This window comes from Capra hircus, chromosome 18 (assembly GCF_001704415.2).
Source record: "Capra hircus breed San Clemente chromosome 18, ASM170441v1, whole genome shotgun sequence".
Taxonomy (NCBI): domain Eukaryota; kingdom Metazoa; phylum Chordata; class Mammalia; order Artiodactyla; family Bovidae; genus Capra; species Capra hircus.
Window position 1 is genome coordinate 63708146 of NC_030825.1, and position 18379 is coordinate 63726524.

Sequence of the window (18379 nt, forward strand, 5' to 3'; positions counted from 1 at the left end):
GGAGGAGGAACAAATGGGTTTGTGTTTGTAAAGCACTTACATTGTAAGTTATCATTTATTTTTTATTATCCCCATTTGTTTCTTTTCTCTTTACTTTGTGAAGTATGGAACACATTCACTATGGTTTCAAGTTCCAAAAGTACAAAAGGAGAGAGTGTAGTCACTTTCAGTCCTGGGAGTTAGACAATGTTGCGAGCTCTTCGCTCTCCTCCCAGTTCTCCCAGTTCACCCAGACACAGCCTGCTGATAAGTGCAAATGGGGCAGGCTGTGCTCCATCTTCCACGTTTCTCTGTTATCACTTGGAACCTCTCCATATTTTTACACAGCAAACTTCTTTGTTCTTTCTTTTATGAACACACAGCATTCCGCTGAGTAGATTTATCACTCAAATCCCTGACCGATGGGCATTTAGTTCACTTCCCCTGAAGTAAGGCACAATACTGCAACAATTAACGTGATACAGACACCTCTCCTGACATGTTTCTGAGTAGCGCTAGTATATTTCTTTCCTATTTCCATTTGCTCCTCTTCCCATTTCTAACTCTTGGTTTTCATCCTGAAGGTTTCAGCAGAAACACTGTTGCCTCCAGGAAGCCCTCAGGGGTCACTCTCACTCAGAGGCGAGTCTGCTCCGGTAATCCCACGGCATCCTGTTTCCTGCCTTGGAGCACACTCTCCAGGAGGGCAGGAGGGCCTGTGACTGTCTCCTGCTCCGTCAGACCGGGAGCTCCCTGTGCCCTGGGTCCGGTGGCCTCTGTCTTTGCTACTTCAGATCCAGCACCAAGGACAGAGCTAGCTCATAGTAGGTGCTCAATAAACACTGGCGGCTTCGGATGGAGTCAAAGTACGTAGCACAATGAGTAACTGGTTTCTTAGCGTCAAGTGGATAGCCACGGGGGGGTTAATCACGGAGGGCGAGACTGAGGGGCACAGAGGGAACGTGGCCTTCTCAGGCAGCCGCGTGACGGCTGCAGCCAGGTTCCCGTCCCGATTGCGGAGACTTTTCCCGTCGCCTGTCACTCAGGGCCGCATTCACCATCCTTCCCGGCCACCCGCCTCGCCCCGCACAGTGCCTGGCGCAGACAGGACCTGATGAATGTGCATGTGTTGAAGGAATGAATGGGTGTGTGTGTGTGTGTGTGTGTGTGTGTGTGTGTTGTGAGAGGTGGGGGCTGACCTCCTGGAGGCAGAGGACGGGCCCCCAGCCCCCTCCCCTTAGAGGACCCAGGCGTCCGAGCCGCCCTGCGTCCCCGCCTCCTGGGTCCCCGCGTCCACCCGCTTCCGGCCTCCCCGCCAGCCTTTTCCCCTTCCAGGCGCGGGCTAGGAGCCGGGTTTCCGGGGGGAAGGCTTAGGCGGCGACACCGAGGCGGCCTCCTCCCCCGCCCCCGCCCCCACCGCGCTCGGGGGCCCTGCCTCCCCGCCACCACCGTCCGCGCTCGGCCGGCCGCGGGGAAGGAAGAAAGGAGCGGAGAGGCGGAGCGCGCGGAGGTAAGGGCCGGGCGCCGGGCCGCGGGGCCGAGCCGCGGGCCCAGGGCTCGGAACCCTGCCGGCGAGGCCGCGACCCGCCGCCCCGATTCTGCTGATCACGCCTGCGGGGGGCCGGGGGCTCCCCGCCCAGCCCCAGCGGCCTTCCCCGGGTCGGGGGGCGCCCAGGCCCGGGCCCCCAGCCCCCTACTCTCCCTTGTCTCAGGCGCCCGGCCCCCTCCCGCAGCCGTCTCCACCCCCAGGGACCCCGGAATCCACGCCCCCACCCCAGGTACTCAAGTCTAGATGCCGGCCCCCAGCATTGCCTCCCCAGCGCGCGCGCACCCCCAGCCCCTGGAATCCGGGCCCCTGAGCCCCCTCCCGGCCCAGGACTCCCAACCTTCCTATCCCGGCCTCTCCCAGCCTCTGGCCACCCGGGCACCCACACTCCATTTCCGGGGCCTCCGGACTCTGCCTCCCACCCCCTCCTCTCTGGCACCGGGGACCGTGTCCTGGCCCCTCCCGGCAGGCTCCGGCTGGGTCCCCCCCGGAGGAAAAGCGCTTCAGCGACTTTGCCCCCCGTTTCTTCTGTCTGTCCCCGGCTCGGTCTCCCTGTCGCTCCCTCGCTCCATCCTGCCCGTTTCTTCTGTCTGTCCCCGGCTCGGTCTCCCTGTCGCTCCCTCGCTCCATCCTGCCATGGTCCCGCTGGCCTCTGTGCTGGCCCCATCTCTGCCTGCATCTCTTTGTTTTCTCTCCATCTCTGTCTCTGCTGGGTGTCCCCATCTCTCGCCTGCTTTCTGCTTCTCGCCGTCCCATCTTCCTGCTGCTCCAGGTCTCTGCCTCTCACCCCGGCCCCTTTCCTGCGTCTGTCTCTCCCTCTCTTGCCCCGCTAAGCCTCTGACCCTCTCTGTCTCTCCATCGCTCTGTCTCTGCATTTCCGCGCCGCCCCCCGCCCCACCCCCAGTCCCCGCAACAATATCTCTGTCTCTTCCCTTTCTCTTTACAGACATGGATCCGCAGCCCCCTCCACCAGCCCAGGGCAGCCCACCTCACCGGGGCCGGGGCCGGGCCGGGGCCGAGGCCGTGGGAGGGGCCGGGGCCGGGGCCGGGGGGGCGCTGGAGCCCCCCGGGCGCCCCTGCCCTGCCCCACGTGTGGCCGCCTCTTCCGCTTCCCCTACTACCTCTCTCGGCACCGGCTGAGCCACTCAGGCCTGCGGCCCCACGCCTGCCCCCTGTGCCCGAAGGCCTTCCGCCGGCCGGCCCACCTCTCCCGCCACCTGCGTGGCCACGGGCCGCAGCCCCCGCTGCGCTGCGCCGCCTGCCCGCGCACCTTCCCCGAGCCGGCGCAACTCCGGCGCCACCTGGCCCAGGAGCACGCAGGAGGCGGCGTCGAGCTGGCCATCGACAGGGCGGCCAAGGAGGCAACTGAGTCCAGCTGGGGCCCGCAGGACAAGGCCGCCGAGCAGCCGCCCGGCGCCGGAGCCGAGGAGGAAGACGCGGCGCGAGAGGAGGCGGCAGCAGCGCGGCCCGAGCCGTGGGCCGCGGGGGAGCCGGGCACGCCAGCAGCCGCCTCGAGCGCTGGAGCCCGCGAGCCAGAGGGGGCCGGGGCTGAGGCCGAGGCCGGGGCGGCGGAGCTCAGGGCCGAGCTGGCGCTGGCAGCCGGGCGGCAGGAGGAGAAGCAGGTCCTGCTGCAGGCCGACTGGACGCTGCTGTGTCTCCGCTGCCGGGAGGCCTTCGCCACCAAGGGCGAGCTCAAAGCGCACCCGTGCCTGCGCCCCGAGGGCGACCAGGAGGGCGAGGGGGGCCCCCCGCCGCGCCCCAAGCGCCACCAGTGCTCCATCTGCCTCAAGGCCTTCGCCAGGCCCTGGTCGCTGTCCCGCCACCGGCTGGTCCACTCCACCGACCGCCCCTTCGTGTGCACGGACTGCGGCCTGGCGTTCCGCCTGGCCTCCTACCTCCGCCAGCACCGCCGCGTCCACGGCGCACTCAGCCTGCTGGCCCCGCTGCCCGCGGCGGCCAAGAAGGACGACAAGGCGGTGGCGGCGGGCGGCCGGACCTCAGGGAGGGGGCCAGAGGGGGGCGAAGGGGCAGAGGGTGGGCCGGGCGGGCAGAACGGAGGCGAGGCGGCCCCGGCCCGGGCCCCAGCCGGCGAGCCCCGCTTCTGGTGCCCTGAGTGCGGCAAGGGCTTCCGGCGCCGGGCTCACCTGCGGCAGCACGGGGTGACCCACTCGGGTGCGCGGCCCTTCCAGTGCGTGCGCTGCCAGCGGGAGTTCAAGCGGCTGGCTGACCTGGCCCGCCACGCGCAGGTGCACGCGGGGGGCCCGGCCCCGCACCCCTGCCCGCACTGCTCGCGCCGCTTCTCCCGCGCCTACAGCCTGCTGCGCCACCAGCGCTGCCACCGCGCCGAGCTGGAGCGGGCCGCCGCCGCGCAGCAGGCGCTGCAGGCCCCGGCCTCGCCGCCGCGTGCCCCGACGCCCCCCGCAGGCCAGGAGGCCGAGGGGCTCCCGCTGCCCCTCGCCCATATCAAGGAAGAGCCGCCGTCCCCGGGGTCCCCGCCCCAGTCGCCGGCGGCGGCACCCCCTGTCTTCCTCAGCGCCTCCTGCTTCGACAGCCAAGACCACTCGGCCTTCGAGATGGAGGAAGAGGAGACTGAGAGCAAGGCTCACCTGCACGGTCTGGGGGGCCTGGCCTCCTGACCCGCGCCCACCCCTTCAGCCCCACCGTGGGAGCTGCCCCCCCACCCCGGTTTGCAGCATGGAGGAGGGAAGTGAAAGGAGAGGAGCCTCCTCTGTGAACCCACCCTCCCCTTCCAGCCCTCGACACTAGGGGCGGGGGCTGGATGCCCCTCCGTCCCCATTGCCCACCCCCAGGCCCCTGATGCTGGTTAGAAACTGCTTGCCCCACGTCTGAAGGCAGGACTCTGAGTCAGAGGCGGAGGACGTTGGCCAGACGGATGGAGACTGAAAGGGGGGACCCCCCCCAAGCCTGGCTGCCTCCCTGTTTCACACACTGGACACCGTCACTTTTTTGGAACTGCCAGATCCTGGGGTGGGGGGCAGTCCCCAGTGAGCAAAGGTCTGTCCCTGTCCCTTTGTCCGTCTGTGAATAAATGTGAGTTTGTGGAACTGGAGAGAGTAGGGCTGTCTGTACGGGGAAAGCCAGTGGGGTGGGAGAGTCTGGGAAGCAGGGTGGCATCTTGGCTCAGAGTGGAAGAAGGGGACACGGGCCCAAAAGCCAAGCAAGACACTCATGAGAAGAGCCAGGGGCGGGAGATGACAAGCTGCCCTCTGCCCAGGGGTCTTCGGGGACCCCTATGTGCACTCATTCACTGAACACTGCCCGAGTGAGCGTGAGGCCCCGGGTACGTGAGAAGAGGAAAGCCGCTCTGCGGGACCCGGGACTGCCACTCGGTACCGGCTCACACGGTGTGGCCACGGGCCCCAGGCGGCGCTCCCACTGAAACAGAGAATAATACGTTCATGATAAAATAATTAAAACGGAATAAGATTAAACACTCCTCAGTGTTTGTTTCAAGTGCCCAGTATCTCCCTGTGGCCGGTGGCTACCCAGGTGGACAGCGCAAATCTAGAACATTCCACATCACCAAAAGCTCCACCAGAACCTCACTGCCCTAGATAATAAACCAGTCTGCACCACAACATCAGGTACTGATAAGGACTTCCAAGAGAACTGTGGGGTGCTGTGCAGACGGAGCCCAGGGGACAGCGGGCCTCTGGGGAGATGACCTCTGACCTGAATGAAGAACCAGTGGAAAGAGGGAAGAGCAGGGCAAAGGAGCGTGTGTGTGTGTGTGTGTGTGTGTGTGTGTGTGTGTGTGTGTGTGTGTGTGTGTGTGTGTGTGTGTGTGTGTGTGTGTGTGTGTGTGTGTGTGTGTGTGTGTGAGCAGGGCAAAGGAGCGTGTGTGTGTGTGTGTGTGTGTGTGTGTGTGTGTGTGTGTGTGTGTGTGTGTGTGTGTGTGTGTGTGTGTGTGTGTGTGTGTGTGTGTTAGGTGGCTGCTCCCTGTTAAGAAACCGCAAGGAATCATGGGTGGGGTGGGCAGTGTCATTGTGTACACAGCCTCGAGGTCTGTGTGTGTGTGTGTGTTTAGCCCATTTGTTTAGGTCCTAGTAGTGGAGGGAGGATGTCTCCAGGCCAGTCCTCCTTAAGCTCCCTCTTTTTCCTCCTGCCGACATCCTGCCCCCCTGCCCCCGCCCAAGCTCTCTCACCCCGTGCAGACAGTGGCCCTGACTACTTAGGTATCTCTGCACCTGGGAGGCCAGGCAAGGGATGGGTGACATCATCCTTGTTTTCCAGAGCAGCAAACGGAGGCTCAAGGCTCAGGGAGGGGGTCTGCTTCCCTGGTGCGATGAAACACTGGCAGAGAGAGTGGGCAGGAGGGAAGCTGCGAAGACGGGGCTGAGAGGCAGGCCAGGGAGACGATGACCACTCTGTGCTTTGCAGAATTCCCAGACGTAACGAGATCCACTGTAGCCGAGCCCTTGGAATGGTGCCCGGCACGCGGGAAGGTCTCCGTTTGTGCTGCATTCGCCACACCCCAGGCTGCCTGTTGGCATCAAAGACCAGAGGAACACCTGCCTTGGGGAGCTCACAGACTGCTGGGGAGGTAATCACGTATTGGCACAAATAATGACAGTTTCCAAACAAGCCCCATTCTCCGGAGCACTAGATCCTACCTGAAACTATAACTTAACCTTGGGTGCTGGGGGAAAGGGGGCTGAGGTACGCTTTCCTTACAGGCCAGCCACCTCCCTCCCCAAGAACCTTCAGTGGCTCCCTATTGCCACATACCAACGGCGGGCCAGACACCATTTCAGCACAATCTCACGGATGAAACTCCTTGAGGAAGGTGATTATGCAGCCCCGTTTATAAGAGGCAAACTGAGGGTTCATGCTAAGAAGGCATTTGTCCTACTTCCGTGATCACTAACATGAACTGAGCCCTTCGGATCAACGTGTTACTGTGGGGAATTCCCTGGAGGTCCAGTGGTTAGGACTCTGGACTCCTACTGCCAAGGTCCTGTGTTCAGTCCCTGGTCAGGGAACTAGGACCCCCACAAGCTCCATGGCATGACCGAAAAAGAAAAATCACTTTATGGGAAGAGTTGAAGACAGTGGTTGACACCTGGGGGCAGTTTTTGCTGCTATTGCTTTCTTCTTGATATAGGTATGATCTCAGGGAATCCTAGTTCCCACAGGAAACATCCTCGCCATTTTCCAGAGGAGTTAACACTGCTCGGAGCAGGACTCTCTTGTCCAAAGTCCCATAGGTAGGCAACAGCAGATGCGGGATTCCAGTGCAGGCTGGACTGGTTCCACACCCTGAACCCTGCACCAAGCCCATACGACCTTCACAATCAGCTCCCAGCCGTACAACCCACCTTTCAAGGCTCCCACACACACACATCCTGGCCTCCAAGCCCCAAGGCACCGCCACTACAGGTGTGCCCACTACCCTTCCCCACCCCACGTGCTTACTCATACTTCAAGACACTACATCCGAAGAGAAACATTCCTAGAACAAAATATAGGACTTACGACAAGAAAAGGGCCTTAGAGACGGAGTCCACGTCTCCCATTCCGCAGGTGAGAAAACTGAGGCCCATGTACGTGGGACAGCCCCAGGAAACTGTAAAATAACCAAGTGATTGGTATTGCCGTAAAGCATTATTAGGGCTGTTTGTGAATCTTAACTCTGTGTCGATTGCTGTCTTTCCCTGGAGTGAGCATTTTACACAGACGATCTTGTCACACTCGATCATAAGAATACAGAACTGATTCTTGGGTATTTGCCTTACATCTCTAAGGAGATTCATGTGAATTAGCTCACAGTCTTCACAGTGGCATCATTAGAGAGAGACCATTATAGGCTCTTCTTTTTCTTCTTAAGCATATTTGTTGAGGTGTCACTTACATTCCACAGAATTCACTCATCTTAAGTGTGCTGGTCAATGACTTTTGGTAAATTCACAGGATCGCGCAAGTATTGCCACAATCCAATTTTAGAACATTTTCGTCACCACCACCGCCCCCCCACCCCCCTTCCCACCCCCCTTCCCACCCCCACCCTCCTACCCCACCGCCAAAGACCTCTTCTGCTCATTAAACGCACTTCCAGCTTCCACCTTTAATCCCAGGCAGACACGAATATACTTTCTGTCACTAGAGACCTGCCTTTTCTGGACATTGCACAGACACGGGTCACACAACACGTGGCCTCTTGTATCCGGTCTCTTTCACTTGATGTCCTCAAGGTCCATCCGGGTTGTAAATTGGATCCGCGTGTCACTACTTTCACGGCTGAATAATATTCCATTCCATCCATTCACGGGCCTTTGATGCTTTGGCGCTTACAAATAGTGTTGCTATGCAGTGAAGACACAGACATAGAGAAAGGGCTTGTGGACACAGTAGGGGAAGGAGAGGGTGGGAAGAACTGAGAGAGCAGCATTGAAATATATGCATCGCCACGTGGAAACCTGGGCAGCCCGTGGAACTTTGCTGTGTGACACAGGGAGCTTAAACCCAAAGCTCTGTGACGACCCAGAGGAGCGGGAGGTGGGAGGGAGCTTCCAGAGGGCAAGGGTGTGTGTGCACCTATGGCTGGGCCAGGCTGATGCCTGGCAGAGACCAGCACGACACTGTAAAGCAGTTGTCCTCCAATTAAAAATAAATAACTTAAAAGAAAACAGTACTGCTGTGAACACGTGTGTACAAGTCTTCCTGCAGACATGTGTCTCTGTTTCTCTCGGGCAGATTCCCAGGAGCGGAATTGCGAGGGTGTGTGGGAAGTTGAAGGTGAGCTTTCCAAGAAACTGCCAGACTATTCTCCACCTACAGTCCCACCAGCGAGACATGCAGGCTTCCCAAGGGAGCTCTATTTTCCTGAGAAGGAAACTCAAGTCCAGAGACGTGAACAGACATGCTCAAGGTCTGGTCGGAAGCGGCAGTTCTCAATATGACCCCGAGCACTGTGGTCCCAAAGCGTGTGCTCTTCCCCCACCCACACCACCACTTTCTAGCTCTTTTTCTATTGAGGTAAAACAGAACATAAAATTTACCTTTTTACCCCTTAAGTGTGCAGTTCAGTGGCATTAAGGCCATTCACATTGTCGTGTAACCATCACCATCTTCAATCTCTGGAACTTTTTCATCATCCCCAACTGAAACTCTGTGCCTATTAAACAATAATAACTCTCCACTCCCCTCCACTCGGCCCTCGACAATCACCCTTCCACTTCTTGTCCCTACAGATGTGACTACTGTAGGTATGTACAGAAAACCCTTCCGTCTGTCTTCTCCACTCTCCTCTAACACTGCTCATGAAATACGTCATCTCTGATACTCCCAGCCATCAGATGTCTGTGGCATCTGGTCACACATCAAGCGATCCATCATCAGACTTCTGTTGTTCAGTCACTAAATCATGTCTCACCCTTTTGCGACCTCATAGACCGTGGCCCCCTGGGCTCCTCTGTCCGTGGAATTCTCCAGGCAACAATATTGGAATGGGTTGCCATCCCTCCTCCAGGGGATCTTCCTGACCCAAGGATTGAACTCGCGACCCCTGTACTGGCAGGCACTGACAGGCAGATTCTTCACCACTGAGCCACCTGGGGCGTCTAGAATTCAACTCAGTTCTGACATTGTCCCCCCGGAGATAACGCCAGATCGCACAGGGCAAGGGAGATCGCACAGGGCAAGGGAGATCGCACAGGGCAAGGGAGATCGCACAGGGCAAGGGCTCAGCCCCACCAGACTGCATCTCCTCTCCCCACCTCCAGAACCAGTCGAGTCTCGGTTGTCACCATGCCAATGCCTGTGACTCATCCTTATCCTGTTCACTCATTTTTTCATCCTAAACTCTACGGAGCATCTTGTGTTTAGAGGTCAAACATCAGCAGACCAGCAAACAACCTCACGTTCCAGTAGGGGATGCATATAAATATACTCAGGACATCAGTTCAAAATAATACTTGCTGGGTCCCCCGCCCGCGCCCGCCGGAGCCTGTTCGCATCGGCTGACCAGAGTCCGAGAATTCAACGCTCCGAGCCCGTCCGGACGGCCCCGATCCCAGCTTTCTATCCTTTGAAAACACTAAGAATAATGTCCCTGCATCAGTTTTTACTGGAGCCGATCACCTGTCATGCCTGGAACAGGGATCGTACCCAGATTGCCCTTAGCCCCAATAATCACGAGGTCCACATCTATAAGAAGAACGGGGGCCAGCGGGTGAAAGCCCATGAACTCAAGGAACACAATGGACACATCACAGGTATCGACTGGGCTCCCAAAAGTGACCGCATCGTCACTTGCGGGGCCGACCGCAACGCTTACGTGTGGAGTCAGAAGGATGGTGTCTGGAAGCCAACCCTGGTGATCCTGAGAATTAACCGGGCGGCCACTTTCGTCAAGTGGTCCCCGCTAGAGAACAAGTTTGCTGTGGGCAGTGGAGCACGACTCATCTCTGTCTGTTACTTCGAGTCTGAAAATGACTGGTGGGTGAGCAAGCACATTAAAAAAACCCATCCGCTCCACGGTCCTCAGCTTGGATTGGCATCCCAATAATGTCTTGCTGGCCGCGGGATCCTGCGACTTCAAATGCAGAGTGTTTTCTGCTTACATTAAAGAAGTGGATGAGAAGCCAGCCAGCACGCCCTGGGGCAGCAAGACGCCTTTCGGTCAGCTGATGTCCGAGTTTGGGGGCAGCAGCACCGGCGGCTGGGTGCATGGGGTCAGCTTCTCGGCCAGCGGCAGCCGACTGGCCTGGGTCAGCCATGACAGCACCGTGTCCATTGCCGACGCCTCAAAAAGCGTTCAGGTCTCAACTCTGAAGACAGAGTTCCTGCCCCTCCTGAGTGTGTTGTTCATCTCAGAGAACAGCGTCGTGGCTGCTGGCCACGATTGCTGCCCCATGCTCTTTAACTACGACGACCGCGGCTGCTTGACCTTTGTCTCCAAGCTGGCCATCCCCAAACAGAGCATCCAGCGCAACATGTCGGCCATGGGGCGCTTCCGCCACATGGACAAGCGGGCCACGACCGAGGACCGCAACACGGCCCTGGAGACGCTGCACCAGAACAGCATTACTCAAGTGTCTATTTACGAGGTGGACAAGCAAGATTGTCGCAACTTCTGCACTTCCGGCATCGATGGGGCCATGACCATTTGGGATTTCAAGACCTTAGAGTCTTCCATCCAGGGTCTTCGGATAATGTGAAGCTGAGCGAGCCTCCAGACCCAGCATGAGGACGGACCGGCTGTGCCGGGGCAGCGCTGCCATGTCACGGGGAGGAGAGCCCGCCGCCAGGAAACACTGAAGACGCACATGGCGCAAATCTCGTTGTGTGTTTTGTTTGAATATAATTGGTGAAAGTGTCGGTTTTTTTTAAAGCAGCAGTGATTTGGGTTTTGTTTGGGGGGTTGTTTTGTTTTGTTTTGCAATTTCATTCCATTCTTGACCAAAGCTTCTCTTTAAGTAGTTTATTATGGAACATTGTCAACACTAACTTAAAGGAAGGGGTGGGGGGGTATGTAAATTGTCTGCTAAAAAAAATAAATAAATAAAAACACTGAAAAAAAAATAATAATAATACTTGCTGGGCTTCCCTGGTGGTCCAGTGGTTGAGAATCTGCCTTGCAGTACAGGGGACATGGGTCCAATCCCTGGTCTGGGAAGATCCCACGTGCTGAAGGGCAGCCAAGCCCATGCGTCTAGAGCCTGTCTCCACAGTAAGAGAAACCACCACAATGAGAAGCCCGTGCTCTGCAATGAAGACCCAGGGCAGCCAAAAGTAAATAAAGAAAATGAAATTAAAAAAAAAAGAAACAAAACACTTACTGAACTCCCATTCTGGGCTGGGCAGCGTGCTAGCTCACGCGCTGTCTAGTGAAACAGACACGAGGCCGTTCCCACGAGGGGCGTCCTTCCTGGCGGGAGGAGACAGGCATGAAAACGTGGTGATCAGGGAAGGGACAAGGCATCTTCGAAGGGGATGATGCTGTGGAGCGGGGAGACGCAGGACAAGGTGGGGGTGCGGTGGGAACTCCTGGCTGTCCAAACAGGAGCTGAAGGAGGGGGCCTCGAAGATAACTGGGGACGTGTCCCAGGGGAGGGCAGAGCGGCTGCAGAGGTCCTGAGGTGAGACTGTGACCTGTGTGTCCAGGGAGCAGAGAGGCCAGCCTGAGCGGAGGCAGAGACAGGAGAGGAGATAAGCGAGGGGATGGGCCAGATCCAGCAGCAACTCACAGGAGCCTGCTCTCTGCCCCAGTGAAGTGCAGACAGCGCCTCGCAGGGACTTGTGAAGAGGCTGACAGGACCTGACCTGCCTTTCCCTTTTAGCATTTGATACATCTATTTATTTAGGCTGTGCCATGTGGGTTGCCGTCTCTCAGTCCCCCAACCAGGGATTGAACCCAGGCCATGGCAGTGAAGACACAGAATCATAACCACTAGATCACCAGGGACCTCCCCGTCCATCTTTTAAAAAATAAATAGATTTTAATATCTAAAGCCATTTTAGGTTCACAGAAAACTTGAGCAGAAATACAGACAGCCTCCATCCACCTATCCTTTAAAAATGCATTTCAAAGCAATCTGCAAACATGCGTCCACATCACTGCTAAACACTTCAGCATGTGTATCATACCAACATATCAAATATTTATCTAACTTCCTTGTCCTATATAAAATTTAAATTCATTGAAAAGCAGGCAGGTTATGTTGCTGCTGCTGCTGCTAAGTTGCTTCAGTCGTGTCTGACTCTGTGCGGCCCCATAGACGGCAGACCACCAGGCTCCTCTGTCCCTGGGATTCTCCAGGCAAGAACACTGGAGTGGGGTGCCATTTCCTTCTCCAGCAGGTTATGTTACCATCCGATAAACTCTGAGAGCTTACAGAAACACCTGAGTAGCACAGATTTTTCTTAAATAACTTTTCCCTCTGGAATCTTTAAATATACAGAGAAGTTGCTATGATGGTACTGAGGTTGGGTACCCCTGACCCAGGTTACCCGAATATTGTCATGTCCTTACCATCCAAAACCAAGACGCCAATATCAGCAGTTTTCTATCAACCAAATGCGAGCCCGTCCTCAGATTTCGCTTGTTTTCCCTATTGTCTTTCTGTCCCAGGATCCCCCCGCCTCACCCCCAGGACACCGTGTGGCCTCCCGTCCTGCCCCGAGCCTCCATTGGTCTGTGTCCACTCCTGAGGCTGCCTGGGTCTTGCACGACCCTGGCGGTCCTGAGCGATTCCTGGACGAGAGGCCACGCCCACGCGCCCCGTGGCTCCCGGATGTGGGTACCCCCTGACGTCACTGAGGATGCTCCCCTCACCTGGAGGTTTGCACGCTGCGGAGTGAGCCCCCCACAGCCTCTACTTTTTGTAAACAGATCGCTGAGCGCAGCTCCCCGCCCCTCGTGGAAGGGAGGGGAAAAAAGCTCCGCCTTCTGGAGGGGGCCGTATCCAGATACGATTTGGGGGAGAATTCTTCCGTCCCTTCTGTTTATTCATGTATTCAGTCATTTATTTGAACCCGAATGGATCCATAGCTGTTTCTTTTATACTTTGGGCGACAAACACCATGTTATCTCATATAAATAGTCTATATTACAGTCCAATGCCACCTTATGACTCTCAAAGAAGCGCACCTGAATGCCAGGTGTTGTCAAGGGAAAGAAGCACAGAAAACTCAGTGTCTTGTAGTAACCTATAAGGGAAAAGAATCTGAGAGTGTGTGTGTGTGCAAGCGTGTGTGCCTCTGTATGTGTGTAACTGGGGCTTCCCCAGGAAAAGAGTCTGAAACTGTGTGTTGTCTACGTGTCTGTGTGTGTATGTAACTGGGGCTTCCCCAGAAAAAGAATCTGAAAGAGTGTGTGTGTGTGTGTGTGTGTGCGCGCGCGTTTGTAACTGGGCTTCACCAGTGGCTCAGTGGTGAAGAATCTGCCTGTCAGTGCAGGAAACACAGGTTCGATCCCTGGTTGGGGAAGCTCCCCTGGAGAAGAGGAGCCTGGTGGGCTATAGCCCATGGGGTTGTAGAGACGGACGCGACTGAGCATGCACACACACGTGTGTAACTGTGTAACTGTGAAGCAGTTTGCTGTGTATCTGAAACTAACACAACACTGGAGATCAACTACACTTCAACAAAAAAATCAAAACCAGAGAGAGGACCAACGCTGAACAAGAAGCAAGGGCTTCTGGCCAGCGCACGATGGACGATGAGGCTTCAGCCTGGCGGTCGAGGAGGGCTTCTGAGGAGGGGTAACTGGAGACTTGGGCTTCCCTGGTGGCTCGGCGGCTCAGTGATAAAGGGCCTACCTGCCAACACAGGAGACCCAGGTTTGATTCCTGGGTCGGGAAGATCCCCTGGAGGAGGGCATGGCATCCCACTCCAGTTTTCTTGCCTGGAGAATCCCACAGACAGAGGAGCCTAGCAGCCTACAGTCCATGGGGTCCCAAAGAGTCAGACACAACTGAGCAACTGAACAACGATTGGAGATTTGTGCCAGACAGGCCGAGGAGCTGAGCCAGGGAGGGGCTCTGAGGCCCACAGGGTCGGCCACCTGCCCAGAGCTCACCCGCCTCTCCTGGGCACCAGCCCCACTGCAGCTTCAGCCCTCTGCTCTCAGCACCCCGGGAGGGCAGTTTGGAATTCAGCCTCCAAGGCCAAGTCCCCAGCCTCCTGTGGCCTCTTATCTCGCCACGCCCGGCCCTGTGCCTGGCACCAACCTGCGCTCCGCAAATACTTGCCGCCACTCACCCGGCCGCCCGAGCCCCCACTGCCCTCCTCCCCCCTCCTCTCAAAGCAGCTCTTTCGCCTCCAGGAGGGAGGGGGCACTGGCGGGTCCTGACGGGAAGCCAGGGACGTGACCCGGCTGGGGTGGCCGGGAGAGAGAGCTGAGCGGCCTCCAGACTTCTAATAATGGGATAATCAGCAGCGCTACTACTTGTTATCTGGCCTGTTTGCTGGCGTCAGGCACTTCACACGCCTTTTCTGGGTTCATCTCCACAACAACTCGCTGGTTACCAGCACAGACCACGCTGCCTCGCCTTGTGGCCGGGGATGGGCCAGCCTCTTGGCCTGGAATGACCCCTCCCCCTCCCCCCAGGAGGCCCACCCTGTACCCCAGTTCTCTAGCGAGAATTGTTAGATGGCCCCCAAGATCCCTGCTCCCTGGGCCCCACACCTCTTCCTAATTATTCAATCAGATGTGGATGTCGGTGCTGCTGTGAAGGGACACTGAAGCTGGAATTAAGGTTCCAAATCTCAGATAAGAATTGGCTCTTTGGTGGGCCTGGCCTATCAGGTGACCTCCCAGTAGGAAGGTCTCTTCAGTGGGCCTGGCCTCATCAGGTGAACTCCCATGCAACCTCTGGAAAAAGAGACTCAAAACATGAGGGCTGTTCAAAAGCGAGGAGATTCTCCATTGTTGCCTTTGAAGGCAGAGGGGACCCCACAACGAGAGGGTGTATCTCTCTGTCTCCCACTCAATTTTGTTTTAAACCTAAAACTGCTCTTAAAAATAAGTTTACTTTAAAAAAACCCCCACAAATCAAGAAGGATGCTGATGTTTCTTCCACAATAATGACTGAACATCATTCTGTTACATACAGGACAGGGGGTGTTAATATGATATGGATGTCTAATACCTCTGGTCTCTGGGGCCTCTGGTTAGAATGCGTGCTTCACTGGGACAGGAATTGTTTTTATCGCTTTATTGAGATACAGTTCCTAGACTCCACAATGTGTCCATTTAAAGTGTACAACTCAGGGGATTTGGTGTCGTCACAGGCTTGTGTGACCATCACCACGATCAATTTCAGAACACTTCTGTCACCCCAAAAAGAGACACTGTAAAGACAAAATAATAATAATAATAAAATAAAATGGAAAGAAAAAGAATAAAAGAAACACGGTAGCCCATAGGCATCTCCTCATTGACCCATCTCCCGGGCAACCATTTCATCCCCTCTCCCTCGCTGATATTTGCCTCTGATGGTGGAGGTTGCACACTTTGCTCTGATGTGTCCCCAAAACCTGCAGTCCCGCTGGCTACATCCAGCAGGCAGGTGCTCCGCAGTTAAATGTAACTTGGTAAAGCACCCACCTGCCAATGCAAGAGACACAAAAGATGTGGGTGGCTCTGATTCCTGGGTCGGGAAGACCCCCTGGGGGAGGGCATGACTACACACTCCAGTATTCTTGTCCAGAGAATCCCATGGACACAGGAGCCTGGCGGGTTACAGTCCATGGGATCGCAAAGGGTTGGACGCGAGTGAAGTGACTTAGCACGCACGCGCACAATCTGTTTTTGAGTTCCAGTCACGGCTGCTCTCTCTCAGAGCCCTGTCTCTCCCTCACCCACTGTCCAGCAGGACCTTTCAGAGTCACCTCCGTTAGAACAGGAAACACACTGTTTCACAATTGCCTGTGTCCTTGTCCAGGGCACCCTCCAGAATCCTCGGGGCAGGGATGGAATCTACCTGGTCCTCTTGGCTCATTAGGCCCCGGGGATGTGGGTGTTGCCTTTCAATGGAAACCAGAGCAGTCAGCATCCTCGACACACACATGTGCCCAGCCCACGGCCCAGCAGAGAGGCCCCAGGGGTGAGGCGCGGAGCCCACCTATCCCCGAGTGAGTCCTGCCTGCGCAGCTGACCCCCAGCGGGATGCTGGGCAGGAGATTTAATCTCCGCGAGTCTTCCTTTCCTCAACTATAAAACAGAGCTAATAATAGGACCTACCTCTTCCCCACGGCTGCGAGGATTAGCACAGGGGCTGGTAATACACAGAGCTCAGTAAATACTGGCTATAATTATCGCTAAGCACGCGGGATTTAGGAAGCCGTGACACACGCCCTTTGCTGGTCCATCCGGCGGCTGCCTCGCCCGCACACGTTTCCGGAGGAGAGGGAGCGAGATGCCGCGCGCCCCCGAGGACTGTGAGTCCTTCCCCGTGACTGGGGTGTTGGGTGAAGCGGGGTGGGGCGGCAGATAAGACGGGGCCGGTGCCAGCCCCGAGAGGGCTCTGAGGCCAGCCTGGGGACCGTGGTCTCTTTCCCTGAGGGCAACAAGGAGCCAGCGGGTGGTCCTGAGAGGCTGAGGGACAAAGGTTATCTTTGAGCATTAGGAGGATGGCTTTGGGGGTGACAGGGGGCGGGGGAAGACTGGAGGCCTGCAGGAGGTGGAGGCAGGGGGATGGCCCACATGGGAGACGAAGCAGCCATGACCTTGGTCTGCAGCCCAGTGCACGTAGAGACTGCCCCGATTCCGAGCCCACCGCCTCTAGACTTCTAGAGAGATCTGGGAGGGTCTGTAGAACCGCTTTCGTCTGACAGCCCTGTGCTTCCATTTTTACAGACGCAAAAGAGAGACAAGGGGAACGTAATTGTGAAATGGTTTAGTTCACCCCATACAGTGTATTTTTTCTCCTTATTCACGGTAGTGATGCTTTCTAGCCTGGCATGAAGAAATGAAAGCGTTAGTCGCTCAGGTAGTCTCTGATTCTTTGCGACCCCGTGGACTGTAGCCCCCGCAAGGCTCCTCTGTCCATGGGGATTTCCCCAGGCAAGAATTCTGGAGTGGGTTTCCATTCCCTTCTCCAGGGGATCTTCCCCACACAAGGATCGAACCCAGGTCTCCAGCATTGCAGGCAGATTCTTCACCACTGGGTCACCAGGGAAGCCCCCTGTAGCGGCGTAGTGAACCCTGAATAACTGGTCCTGAACTGGTGCATGGTGGGAGGGGAAACACAGGCTCAGGCTCCTGATGGGCTTTGATGACGCTCTGTTGTTGCTGTTAATTGATGTATGCATAGTCTTATGTGTGTTTCCACTTAAAGGCACCTTGTCTAATGCACACTGTTGACTCACTGACACTGAATTCAGAGCCAACAGTGCTCTCACTCACGCCCGGAGGAAGCTTATCTATCATTTCCTCCATAAGGCATGTCCCAGCTCTCTCAGGCTGTTAGGACACCAGACAGCACTTGGGCTTTATGTTTGGGCCTGAGTAGCGGGTGTTTGAAGTTGTAAAATCACCAACAAAAAGCCCAATACTGTGAAAAAAGAAAAAAAAAAAGATGATCCTTTACGGCGATGCAAGCTTGTTCCCCCTCAGCCGGAACACGTGTCAGAGAGGAGAGGTGCTGGCTGCTCTGTGCAGGCACCGGGGGCCACAGCGGCATCTCAGTGGATAGGCGAGCTGGCAGATACAGGAATCCACCCAACGATGAGCTCGACTGTATACCCAAAACATTATCATGTCATCATGTAATTAATAGAAATGTCACCCACAGATAGCTTACATGCTCTTTTTCGTGCTAAGTCTTTGAAAGCCAGGGTCTGTTTTGTATTCAGAGCGCATCTCAATTTGGCCTGGCCACGTTTCAAGTGCACAAGGGCCCCACATGGCTGGTGGCTTGTGTATCAGTACAAGTCCCCACAGCTTTCTTCAGACTCTCCAAGGGCCCTGTGAACTCAAAAATAAAGATTGGAAAAGCAACGTCAGATACGGCCACCTTGAAGAGAGCTGTGTGGCAATACCTAAGATTAGCTGTGCGCTCTTCTTTCCACCCAGAAATTCCACTTTGAGGCCAGTGCCCCATGAAGTGTACCACTTCGCACCAGACAACACATATAAGAAGGTCCTTTGCACCCCTGCCTGTAAGAGCACCATAGGGGAGAAAAAGAAAATGTCTGTGCTCGGAAGAGTGCATCTGTAAAGCACAGCATGTCCACACACTAGACTCTTCAACATCTTTGCAAAGAAAGGAACCTGAGGTCCCTCTAACAACACGGAAGAAACGCAGAAACAGGGTTGAGCGGGTGAGGACAAAAGCAGGCTGCCGAAGGTCAGGGACCTGATACTATTTATACAACACTAAAAACATG

The 18379-nt window shown here is 56.3% G+C and overlaps 2 protein-coding genes, 1 long non-coding RNA gene and 1 pseudogene across 3 annotated transcripts; 3 read left to right on the forward strand and 1 right to left on the reverse strand.

Moving 5' to 3' along the window:
• Positions 858-2453, forward strand: LOC108638092 (translation initiation factor IF-2-like). Its single transcript, XM_018063233.1, has 3 exons — positions 858-1070; positions 1326-1489; positions 1692-2453. Exons 1-3 carry the CDS (start codon positions 858-860, stop codon positions 2356-2358), a joined length of 1044 nt encoding a protein of 347 aa, XP_017918722.1. The 3' UTR covers positions 2359-2453.
• On the forward strand, positions 1677-4595 carry ZNF579 (zinc finger protein 579). The gene is given in 3 exon segments (XM_018063056.1): positions 1677-1757; positions 2472-2528; positions 2531-4595. Coding segments are annotated over 2 exon segments (1686 nt in total). The 5' UTR covers positions 1677-1757; positions 2472-2473; the 3' UTR covers positions 4162-4595.
• LOC102178762 lies at positions 9561-10804 on the forward strand (annotated as a pseudogene).
• Positions 11165-16415, reverse strand: LOC108638119. Its single transcript, XR_001919594.1, has 3 exons — positions 16233-16415; positions 11326-11414; positions 11165-11205 (listed from the first exon to the last, which is right to left on the reverse strand). It is a non-coding gene; the product is annotated as an uncharacterized LOC108638119 (long non-coding RNA).